The 13301-nt window shown below is 33.6% G+C and overlaps 1 protein-coding gene across 21 annotated transcripts in view; it reads right to left on the reverse strand.

The window, feature by feature from the left end:
* Positions 1-13301, reverse strand: part of BAZ2B (bromodomain adjacent to zinc finger domain 2B) — a 317724-nt gene that overhangs the window by 69462 nt on the left and 234961 nt on the right. For all 21 annotated transcript variants that reach the window (XM_027055668.2, XM_053215128.1, XM_053215127.1 and 18 more), the window contains 4 exons: positions 9704-9914; positions 4659-4751; positions 4483-4544; positions 9-74 (listed from right to left, as the gene is read on the reverse strand). In XM_027055668.2, the coding sequence (XP_026911469.1) occupies positions 9-74; positions 4483-4544; positions 4659-4751; positions 9704-9914 (432 nt within the window). The remainder of the gene's footprint in view (positions 1-8; positions 75-4482; positions 4545-4658; positions 4752-9703; positions 9915-13301) is intronic.

A 13301-nucleotide genomic window follows, 5' to 3' on the forward strand; every position in this document is an offset into this window, starting at 1 on the left:
AGCTCTACCTCTAGAATTTGCTGGGCTCGAAGTTCTTTTTCCATTCTGATTTGTTGTATTCTTTTAATTTTTTCCTGTAGAAAAAGTTATAATTTAAGACAATAAATATGTAGATGAACACATTTAAGCGGAATGAAATTAATTTAAGGTAAGTACACATTTACCAAAGGTTGCCCATGCTGGATCTAAAACTTAATGATTTAGCTTAGCATCACAAATGTATGTGTATGTATGTATATATATATATATATATATATTCATATATATATATATATATATATATTCATGTCTTAATAGGATTTTACAAAATTTCTCAAAACAATTTATAAAATACAAATTCTAACTAAGTATATAGAAGCCAGGTAAACCAAGGTAATTAAACTCATTTAGCCTGTTTGCAAGCATAAGTAATACCTACTTTGAAATAAATATAGGTCAGAATGATCAGAAAAAATAATACATCAGGAATCAGAAAATTTAAAGCTGGTTCTGAGTTACTGTCATTCATTACATGATCTTGAACATATAACTACTCTTGTATAAACAGGGAGAAGTGCTTACCCTTTACTCACTATGTCATGACACAATTACAATTCTTAAAAAAGTGTATAGTGCTATACAATTGCAATAGATTAACAATTTTTTCCATACCATAATTTCTTATTTCACATAGTGAATAACATGATAACATCACATTACAATAAGCTAAATTCAGAAGTAATCTAACATTATTTTAAAATGGGTCAACTACAATTTAACATTGTAAGGAATAATTCACACAACATACTAGGTATTCACATTGTCTAAATTTAATGTTCTATTATTGTTTTAGAATTCAGTGATCATGTAAATTTTGATAAGAATTTTACAGCTGATTTAAAATGATGCCATATGCTATAAGCACATTGTTAACAATTTCATGTTCATAAATCCCTTTGAAATTCCCAAATTGGCCCTGATAAGAATACGTAGTTTAAAAAAACCCAAAAAAACAAAAAAAAAACCCCACCAACCCCAATTGTCCTGCTTGCAAATTGCACTGTTCCTAGGATTTCTAGAACCAACCCATTTTACACTGCTTTCTGTTACAATACCTACTCCAATCTCCTGATGCTAGTGTACCTTTTGAAGCTATGCTTTAACATGTTGTTTTTTTATTAAATTTCTTTTTTTTTTAATTTTTATTTAATTTATTTATTTAACTTATGTCCAAGTTAGTTAGCATATAGTGCAACAATGATTTCAGGAATAGATTCCTTAATGCACCTTACCCATTTAGCCCATCCCCCCTCCCACAACCCCTCCAGTAACCCTCAGTTTGTTCTCCATATTTATGAGTCTCTTCTGTTTTGTCCCCTTCCCTGTTTTTATATTATTTTTGTTACCCTTCCCTTATGTTCACCTGTTTTGTCTCTTAAACCCCTCAAATGAGTGAAGTCATATGATTTTTGTCTTTCTCTAATTTCGCTTAGCATAATACCCTCTAGTTCCATCCACATAGTTGTGAATGGCTGCTTTAACATGTTTTTAAACTTACTCCTTTTTTTCCTCATACTAATGTTATTGATTCCCTGCAGGGCTCTCTACTGCAGGAAAAGGAGATTTCTGAAATTACTGTTCTGATTTTAGAAGACTGATCACATTCCATAATTTTGTTTTTGGTGATCCTACTTGGTATTGAATATTAATTGTAGCTTGCCAAACCTAAAAACCCAAGAGTATGTTTTATTTCATTCCAGTCTTAGAGAAGGCTGTACTTGATCCACACTTGATATATTTATTTAGTTTAGAACTTGAGACCTAAGTAAAGCACACTTGTGATTTAATTTTCCTGCTCTTGTTAATCATAAGGTTATAAAATTGTATATTCTCAAGTCAGCAAAAGTGATTTATTATTTTCTTAGGCACAGAGATAGGTATGGAATCTTGGGCTTAAGTTCAACTCAGAGCTTTATCTTAGCTGTCCAAGTGATTCATATATATGTACATATATTTGGTAGTGCTGTCATTAGCATTAGCAGAGATAAACCTTGTTTATAAATTATTATAATACAAGTTCACCTTATAATATTGAGTACCCAATCACTGAACTGGGCACTTTACTTAAAATATCTTAATGATCATTAAAAAAAAAAAAACACATGGGGCGCCTGGGTGGCTCAGTCGGTTGGGCGTCTGACTTTGGCTCAGGTCATGATCTCGCGGTCCGTGAGTTTGAGCCCTGCGTCAGGCTCTGTGCTGACAGCTCAGAGCCCGGAGCCTGTTTTGGATTCTGTGTCTCCCTCTCTCTGACCCTCCCCCATTCATGCTCTGTCTCTCTGTCTCAAAAATGAATAAACATTAAAAAATTTTTTTTTAAAAACACAAAAACAAACAAAAAACAACAGGGGCGCCTGGGTGACTTGGTCAGTTAAGCATCTGACTTCCGCTCAGGTCATGATCTCACGGTTCATGGGTTCGAGCCCCACATTGGGCTCTGGGCTGACAACTCAGAGTCTGGATCCTGATTCGAATTATTTGTCACCCTCTCTCGCTCTGTCTTTCAAAAATAAATAAATGTAAAAATATGTTAAAAAAACAAAAACAAAAACACAGGAGTTGCGGTTATCTTTTTTTTTTTTTAACCTAAGAGAAAATTGAAATTGCTGGAGGGTAAATATTTTGCCTAACATCAAATACTAAATATAGAGACCTGGTTAGATTCCAATGCTTTTGCTCCTTCTGCTTCATAATAATGCTTCTGCAAGTCTCTTGAAAATTGCTTTGAGGACTATATGCTGATATATTGGGGCCTACTAGGTGGAATAAAGAATCCAGACGATAAGAAGCATGTGATACCATTTAATCCTAGATCTAATGCTGACTTTAAAATAGGCATTGTGACTATGTGAGTAAACCCATGCTAGACTTTGATTCACTTTGTTGGCAACAACGAATAAGTGGTATTAAAAGACTAGCCTCAGACAAATATCTTGATGAATATCTAAGATTAGTTCATTTGTATTCATGTTGCTGGAACCTTGGGACCCCAATGCTTTTTTGATGAGCAGCAAAAACCATGTAGGCTTAAGGTGTAGCCACTTTAAGAGCTTAGGAACACAAAACTGAACTTCAGAGGCTGATGAAATCTGGTGCGTCTCTAGGCATTAGGAAATAGGATAAGCTGTAAAAAATTAGTATTTCATTTAAAATAAAATATAGACTATTTTTACATATACATGGAATATATAATAAATATTTATGTTATTTTGATAAATATATATACAGTGCCTTTAGCAGTCACAATCAACAAACTAAGGAATGAATCTGAGTTTACAATTGACCACATTAAATTACAGTGAGGAGTATACCATATAGTTTGGTGTTTAATATCTGTCTCTTAAAAAGTGAACATCTGTTTGTGCCAGGCATTGTGGTATATACGTTACATTCCAAGATCTCGTTTAATCATTAGATAATGAGGTTATTTCCTTTTACCATGGAGGAAATAGAGACAAAGAGGATAATTCATCTAAGATGACAAAAATATTATGCAGCAGAGCCCATATTCAACTCTTGGCTGCCTGACTACAGACTAAGTTCTGACTCCCCATTCCACATCAACTGTCTCGAATCCCACATCACATCCAACCCAAGCCATTTATTTAGCAGCTATTTATATAATAACACAATTCACTTCATTTCACACTCAGAAAAAACTACTTGCTGTTCAAAATATTAAATGAATAGTAGTTCCCTCATTTCCTTTCTGCTTTAATGATTATACGAATACATGGAGATGGGAGAGTAGCTCACACCCTCACATCTTAAATGCTCAATATCTTGTCATGCCATTGCATGAATTCTTAATTCACTTATAAAAATTTAAAAATCATTTCACCTACCTGTGCTTAATTTTGAAAACTACATAGGGGAGACAGATTATAGATAGAAGATAGAATGTTGGATATGTTGAAATAGTGCATTCTTGGTTCTGGTTTTTTTTTTGTTTTTGTTTTTGTGTTTGTTTTTTTTTTTTGCAGTAAGAATATTTAAGCATTCAGAAGCAGTGGAGACAAACCTTATTCTATAAACTTGAATTTAACTTTCTATGTATATTTTATGTATTTCAGAAGAAGAAGCTTCTCTTACTAAAATCTAAACATTTAAGCAATAGCCTTCATTTATTGATAATTAATTTTAAAAGTTTGAAAGCTGTTCAGATGTCAACCTATATTCAAAGTCTATCAGGATATTAAAAATACTTATACAAATCTACTATTTGGTAAGCTTTAAAAACTTGGAAGTTTGAGACTTGGTTCAAAAATGAGGTGAATTTTAATTAATGCAAGATGACAACTTTCTAAGTAAGATCCATAATATTAATGTGAAATGTGGTTATTTCAGAAATCAAGATGAAAATAATGTACATATCTACATATGCCAATAAAGCCTCAATATAACACTTGTGCTTTAAAAGTCAGTTCTAATGCATAAACGTACCTGTTGTTTCATAATCTTTATTTGTTCTTTTTGCTTTCTCTTCTCCTCAGCAGCCATTATTGCTGTGGTGAAAACCGAAGCACAGATATCATCAGCAAGGAAACAAAGAGGAGAAACTTCTTATGAATTCCCCAACACTCACTCTTGATGTTTATGTTTTCATTTAAATCACCTACCTTGTTGTTTTTTAGCTTCTTTGGCAACCCGAGCCTGTTCCTGCTTTTGAAGTTTTCTCAAAAGCTTTATTTGCGCTGCTTGTCTGGCTATTTCTGAAAAACACAACATTTCAAGAATATTATTAACAACTTGACATAACTGTTAACCTAGAAACAATGACTGTGTGAAACTGGTATCATCATGAAAGGACATAATTTTTAAGAAAATCGCCTAAGGTTAGATACCAACTGAGAGAATGGTGTGGCAGCAAATTTCATGTTTATTTCCCCTATAAATTGCTAAATTATTTCACCAAAGAAGATCCCACACACAGAACTACACAAAAATGATACTTCTTTTAATTCTCTTCACAAAGGGTAATCTGAGCCATCGGTTTTTGGGTTTTTTTTTTTTTTCACATTTTGTGTAATCCCCACTTCGTAGGAAAGCAGTAGCTAGTATGCAAAAATAGTGCTTTAGCTTTGGTCTTAAAAATAACAAAATACATGAAAAGGAAAAAGGACTTAAAATAGAACAAATGCAAAGCCTCCAAAACTCAGTATCACAATCAGCTATATAAATGGTAGTTTCTGAATCCAGTGACATTTTCATTTATGAAGGAGAGGGTCTAAATCTCCTAAATAAAGAGTACAGAATGTCAAGGGGTTTTAAAGACAACTTAGTTCTCATAATTTTTAAGGACAAATGCATGAAACTGGGATAGACTGACATGATGAGTGGCCCCAACTATTCATTCTTCCCTCTTCCATGTCATCTGCAATGTGACTTTGCAGTTCCTCTCATCAAGAGGTGACATATATTTATCTTCTTGTCCCTTGATTCTGAGTTCAGACATGTGATCTTCACTAGCTAATAGGATGTTAGCAGTTGTGATACACAAAGAAGGTTGAAAATATACTTGTACTCTTTCTATTTCTTCGCTTGTGCCTTGCTTGCCCTTTACTATAAAGACATGATTGGGCGAGGCTGCTGAAGGTTGGGACACATGGAGTCAGATGACTTCACGTGTGTGAAAACACCCAGCCAAGATCAGCAGAGCTGCCTAACTTACCTCCAGCTGCTTTGATCTGCGCAACAATTAATGCTTAGTGTTATAAATCACTGAAATTGTGTGGTTGGTTGTTTTCCAACATTACTATGGCAACAGGTAACTGACATGGAAAGCATGTCATGCTTTCTTCTGCTGGCAAACCTTGTCAGCATATTTTTAACTATAAGAGCGCTGTATGGGGCGCCTGGGTGGCTCAGTCGGTTGAGCGTCCGACTTCGGCTCAGGTCATGATCTCACGGTTCGTGAGTTCGGGCCCGTGTCGGTCTCTGTGCTGACAGCTCAGAGCCTGGAGCCTGTTTCAGATTCTGTGTCTCCCTCTCTCTCTCTGACCCTCCCCGGTTCATGCTCTGTCTCTCTCTGTCTCAAAAATAAATAAACGTTAAAAAAAAATTAAATAAATAAATAATAAATAAATAAATAGTGCTGTATCATAGTATCACTCATAAAATACCACCTTACATTAGACATTATTTTAAACTTTGTAGCAGATGAGTTTTAAGAAATCTATATATCATATTGAATAATGAATATTAATTACTTGAGTTCTACTAATTTTTTCCACCATTTATTGAACTGCTGTATTAAATTTACATAAACTTATTTAATCTTCATAACAATCTTATGAGATAGGCAACATTATGCCCAGTTTACAAGAGAAATAACTAAGGCTCACAAAGGTTAAATAACAAAGCCAAGATATAAACCCAAGTCTTTCTGACTTCACAGTCTATATGATCCTAGTTCTAAAAACCTTTAAGAAAAGTTGAGTGCCTTGAGATTTTAGATAAGAACTTAACCCTCTGTCCTGTAACAGCAGAAGTGACATTGGTTACTATGGCTGATTTTCTATTAATAAGACTTTAAAAAAGGGGAGGGGATGTAAAGGGTCTAACTTTATCTAGTAAACTGGAAGGGTTAATAGAAGATGATGCTAAAATATATCTCCAATCCTCCAATAACTCATCAATAACTTTTGAAATGTTAATTTGAAAAAGATCTTTTATGGATTAAGAAATTACCTATCCATTTAATTTAAAGATAAAAGTTTACTTTTGAAATAGTTTATTTTCACACAGAATTAGGGATATTTTAGATACACCACATTTTCTTTGGTTCTAAGATGCAATTTTTAAACACAGTCTAAAATCAGAATATGTGTGACAATTGGCAGTACTTTTCTTTTGTAGTGGTACATCTTGAAATAATGGTACATTGCAATGACTATGGCATCTCAGATTCTATGACATATGAAAGGGAGAGGTACTATTTCATATCTTAGAAAATTTAAAGTATTAATAGTTTTGGCAGGTTTATTTATTAGGTCAATAGTCCTTTTCATATCAAAACTGCCAGATTCTTATCTTTATTTTCTAGAGAAATTAGAGAACTCTCATGTCATAATGCTTGGGTGTACACTCAAAATTTGCATTTATTTTGCTGTTCTGAACTTTACTTCAAATTAAGTCCAGTATTTCAGTCTAGGTGAGGCCTAGTAGGATAATATGACAGAAACTTCTAGAATACCTTCAAATAACCCTCTCAACCTGTTAATGTAGAAGCCTTTCAGAAATAAAAGGAGTGATAAAGTGATTCATTTCTTTCTTCCCAAGAAAAAAAAAGCATATTTTACCATATATGCTGGTAAATATTAATAATTTACTTTTAAATATTTGACATTTATATACATGTTGAGGAAAAAACATATACATAATCTTGTGAAAGGTAACAGAATTTAAAATGCAACATAATACAACAAGGGAGACTTATGTAACAGAATACAAACCAATTTGAAATCTCAAGGGAGAAAAAAACATTTGGGTAAAAGTTAAATAATTGCCTTTTATTTTGTTAAAATAAAATTTAGTTAATTTTCCATATATAAAGCTGCCATTTTAGATACTAAGTATTAATAGTATTTGTAGTAGATATTCAAGACATGCATGAAGAGCCCATGCTTTGGGTATCCGTTAATTTCAAGCTTTCTTATTTTATGCAAATAATGCACACTCATCACTATTATACATTCATCAGAAGAGTCAGTGGTTTATTGACAATGTTAATTTTAAAAACCCATCATTTATAGCTGTATCTCTTAATATATTAACTTTTTATCAACCTTCACTAATAACTATTTAGGGGAGATAAAAATCATAACAGAAACCAAATAAAATAACATAAAAAATTTTCACTCTTGGGGCTCCTGACTGGCTCAGTCAGAATAGCATGTGACTCCTGACCTTGGGGTCATGAGTTTGAGGCTAACATTGGGTATAGAGATTACATACATACATACATACATATACACATAAACAAGCAAACTAAAAAAATTCATTAACATACAAGAGAGAAAAACTTATATGACATTAAGTTACATGCCAGATAGTTAATTTACATGCCATCAGTGGAACTATGAATCAGCGCAACCTTTTTGGAGACAATATTTGCCTGCTAGCTTCCAAAACTGAAAATGCACATACCCTTTGATTCAAAGATTCTATCTCTACAATTTTATACTATGAAATAGCCATACCTATAGAAGGATATGAATAAATGTGTAATATGTGTTTATTGCAGGACCATTTGTGGTAGCAATGATAGGGAAGCAGCTCAAATAGTCATCAAAAGAGACTGATTAACTGAAGTATATGGTAGAGCCATATGTGGCATCACTTTACTATTCAGCTAGTAAAAGCCTAAGGTTGATTTTTAAGTGCAGATATAGAAATATGTTCGAGATAAATTAGGTGGAATAAATTAAGTGGATAAATTAAGCAAGTTGAATAGGATGTACATAAGCCCATCTATTTTACAAATGAAAAGATATATATGATACAATATATTACATATGTATATGTACACATATATTGTGTCACATGACTGTGTGTGTGTATGTAGGAGTGTGTGTACACATTTCTGGATGGATTTATAAAAAACTGTTAATAATGATGCCGCTCATGAGTGTCTTTTATTTTAAAGTGAGTGAGAGCAAGTGTCTTATCTGTAAAGCATTCTATTCTTTGAGTTTTGTTGTGGGTGTTTATTTTATAATAAAAACAAAACAGCTCCAAAGAAGTCAATATTACGATAGTGTTTACAATAAAGAGAAATAAGTCAAGATTTTCTTCCGGAAAAAGAAAAACCATGCAAAGAAGTAAAATCCTGTTAGTCTTTCAAGTCAATTTTTATTATTAAGCCTTTATTTTATATTGATTTATATGTTTTTATATATGCTTGTGAATATAAGACACCAATACATCTCTTTTGATGTATATTCAGACAGCCTTAAGAGGCTTCACATTTGTACCTAGTTACTCAAACTCATACAGAACTCTTTTATTTTAGTCAGCTTTCTGTGTCAGACATAGCATGGTAACTTCATGTTGATAATTTATGTGTAGCTTTCAGTTACAATACATTTGAGGTTATTATGAGCACTTTGTGCTTGAAAAGTAATACTTTCTGGTGATCTTAAAATAAATTATGATTTAAATCTATTAGTTGGCCATTTTGAAAATATATGTGATATATCCAGACTACAAAGAACCCAAACTAAAAAGACTGGGGTTACTTACCAGTAATTGGAGTTCTCTGACTGAAAATTTACTCCACAGATCCACATATTTTGGAGTTATTCCCTTGTACCACCTCAAGGAATCGGGAGCTGTTAAAATGAGAATTTCCAGAAGGTTGGCACCACCTTAAGGCATGTGCCAAGTGCTGGGTGATTCCCTTTCTGTGCAAGCCTTGAAAGCTTATCCCCCACCTTTGTAATTCTAAACACACAAGATCTGATGTGTTTATGAGTATGGCTCTTGAAAGGAGCTTACCTAATCAAAGAACTCCAGTTACCAGTGAGATTCCTTATTTTCTCATTTTTATTCTAACACAAATATCTACTTTTCAGAAAGTGAGAGCAGTATCATTCATATTCAAAAACATAAGAAATGCGTAGACATATTAGTATGATCATTACAGTGTCATTCTATCTCTTACCTTGAGCTTGCAGTTTTCTTAGCAATTTGGCATCTGTGTTGTCTAGAAACTCAGCACTTCCCACGTTTGGAGGCCGACCCTTCCGACGTCTCATCCTGGATTCCTCTCTTGCTCGCTGTCTATCTGGATTTGGTGGTCTTCCTCTACGGCCTTCCATTGCCCTGATACGGGGAATGACATCCTCTTCTTTCAAAAGACACCACTGCATTCCCTTTTAATTAACATTTTACAGAAATAATATATTAAAAGAAAAATAAACACAAGTGATCAACATGTCAGAAAATTCTATGTAAATTCAGATATTCTGAAATTTATAAAGCTAGTATAAAGCTTAGAAATTTTAATTTTTAATTAAATTTATATCTATAATTGTTCATGGCCTTTTGGCATATCTTTGGTTTTCTTACTTTAATGACTTCAACTTTAAATAGAGATCTAGATCTATAAAAATATATTTATAAACATATGTATCCATAAACCCATAAATAGAGATATATCAATCACATTTCCAAACTATAATGACCATAAAGTTGACAGATATTTGAAAATATTAGTTGTGTGATGACACCCCTATGGATTGTTTTCTTGTATTATCAGTTCAACCAAGCATGAAGCTATCCAAATAACTGAAGGAAGTTTCTCTTTATAGAAATATTACAGGGTGCCTGGGTGGCTCAGTCGATTAAGTGTCCTTAAGTGTCTGACTTCAGCTCAGGTCATGATCTCATGGTCCATGGGCTCGAGCCCCAGTTGGGCTCTGTGCGACAGTTAGGAGCCTGGAGCCTGCTTCAGATTCTGTGTCTCCCTCTCTTTCTGCCCCCCCCCCCACCTCCGTCATGCTCTGTCTCTCAAAAATGAATAAACATTAAATAAAAAAAAAGAAATATTACAGATAATAAATCAAGAAGGAATGTAATACCTGATGAATTCAGGGATCTAAGCATTGAACCTGAATGGTTGTCAATCACCAGAAAGAGAGACCACTAGGTAAACATCAGCCTTCTAATGGGGGTTCACTCCATCACCTATAAATTAATCCTGCCCTCTACCAAATGAATCAAACCTAAATGTGATGAGGTTTCTGGACCTAATTACTATAACTTTACAGGAAAAATAGGATAAGAAGTGTATGTTAAACTACATAGCAAAATTCAGTCTGTAGGAAATTCTACAAATTACTCAGTTTTTTTGAGAAATAAATTTTAAGGAAAAAAACCTGTAAGATTAAAGGAGACTTAAAAGATGTATCAAATACATTTTATCTAAATATTGATTCAAATATAAAACCTTCAGAAAATTAGAATAATTAAAGAACTGAAACTATGAACAATGCCTAACATTTGACGGTATCCAGAAATTATAATTTCAAAGTGTGATAATGGTACTCTTGTAAAAAACAAGAGTCCTTATCTTCTAGAGATACATATTGAATATTTTACAGATAAAACAAGACGTGTAAGATTTGCTTCAGCAAATGGAAAAGTAGAAGCAGATGGGGACATATGTAAAACAATACTGGCTATATGATTTCTAAAGCTGATGATGGGTACATCGTATATATTACATATTTGAGATTTCCCATTATAAGTCACCAAGAGAAACACATAAACTACCATAATGCTAATGCATTATAGGAATAATACTGCTCAGTGCATAGATACAATCTGAGTCTGGTTTTAATTATCCTCAATATGTCAATCAAAACAAATACACTGTTATATTACCTTCTTATTGTCTAAAGTAATATGTTCAGATAGAATGGCACCCTTTTAAAATAGTTTTATTTCTTACTTCTTCTTTAAAAATATTTATTTTGAGAAAGAGAGAGAGAGAGACAGAGAGAGACAGAGAGTGTGGGTGTGTGTGTGGAAGGGGCAGAGGGAGAGTATGAGAGAATCTTAAGCAGGCTCCGTGCTGTCAGCACAGCCAAAAGATCATGACCTGAGCTGAAATCAAGAACTGAACGCTTAACCAACTGAGCCATTCAGGTGCCCCTGTTACTTAATTTTTTAAGAGATAATTTCTCTAGGGGTGCTTGGGTGGCTCAGTCAGTTAAGCTCTGACTTTGGCTCAGGTCATGATCTCACAGTTTGTGGGTTCAGAGTTCTGCATCAGGCTCTGCACTGACAGTGTGGAGCCTGCTTAGGATTCTCTCTCCCCCCCTCTCTGCTCTGCCCCCACTTGCACATGCTCTCTCTCTCTCTCTCAAAATAAATAAATAAACTTAAAGAGAGAGAGATAATTCCTTTAATATGAAGGTTAAGGAAATTTTCAAAATGTGCTTTCTTCTTAAAAGAATGTTAAACTAGGAATTTAGCTTGAACCACTGTAGTCAGTTCTGCAACCAAAAACAATAAAAAGTTGTTGAGTTACTTTTTATTCCATGATTCCTAATCTGGGGCAAGAAATCTTGATTATCTCATTCAATGGGTATTAAAAATACAAATACTACTCCTGCTACCATCCTGGATGAGAGTTACATCCCACATTGCAAGCACTGTGCTTTGTTCCAGGCATTTTCAGTACATTAATGTTCACAACACTTCTAATATGGTGGGTTTTATTGTTCCAACATTACAACTGAGGGAATTCACACCCAGTAAGGTTAAGTAATTTCCTGAGGTACAGAGGCAACAAAGAATAGAACTGTATTTTGAACCTAGGACTATCTCACTCTAAAACCTGGGCTCTTAACCTCTACATGTAATTGACTGATGTTACAAAGATGTTTTTATATTTGATAAGTGACTGACAACAATATTCAGCCACGAAAGCATGCATGACCAAGATTATGTCACAGAAGAATTATGTCAAAAAACCCAAATGAATATAATCCATATTTGTATGTTAAAAATAATATCTATACTAATTATTTGCAGTAATTCTCATGTGAAAAATAATTTTAAAAAATCTTTTTTAATGTTTATTTTTTGAGAGAGAGAGAGAGAGAGAGAGAGAGAGACAGCAAGTGAGTGGGGGAGGGGCAGAGAGAGAGGGACACATAGAATCTGAAACAGGCTCCAGGCTCTGAGCTGTCAGCACAGAGCCCGATGTGGGGCTTGAACTCAGGAACCTCAAGGTCATGACATGAGCCGAAGTTGGATGCTTAACCAACTGAGCCACCCAGGCACCCCTAATTTTACAAACTAATTCTGAAGGAAGTAAAAATTTTTTCCTCAGATTTCAAATGAAGTCAATAGGAACAACAGTTCTACGAACTGCATTTTAATGCCACAAACCACTGAGAAGAAAGTCATCAAAACAGTTTTATGTTTACCAGTATGGGAAGCTTTTGATTCGTTTAGATTTTTATTTTTCTGTTATGCTTTTAGGCACCAACGCAGTATGCATCACATAAATTGAAAAATAGAGAAGTGACATTTGTGACACTTGGAGAAGAGAGAGACTAATAAAAGAGTCTGTAAAGGAATCTACATTCAGTTTTTAAACTATCTTATTAATCATAAAGTCAACTTAAGCCAAAATTTAAAGGTTTTATCAATTTATTTTTTTTATTCAGTTACAATTTTTACATAGTTATGTTTTATTCAGCTAGGAAAACATACCTACGTCAAGAAAGGAATAGATTATGTTGGTG

Source organism: Acinonyx jubatus, chromosome C1, assembly GCF_027475565.1.
Source record: "Acinonyx jubatus isolate Ajub_Pintada_27869175 chromosome C1, VMU_Ajub_asm_v1.0, whole genome shotgun sequence".
In the NCBI taxonomy this organism is placed as follows: Eukaryota; Metazoa; Chordata; class Mammalia; order Carnivora; family Felidae; genus Acinonyx; species Acinonyx jubatus.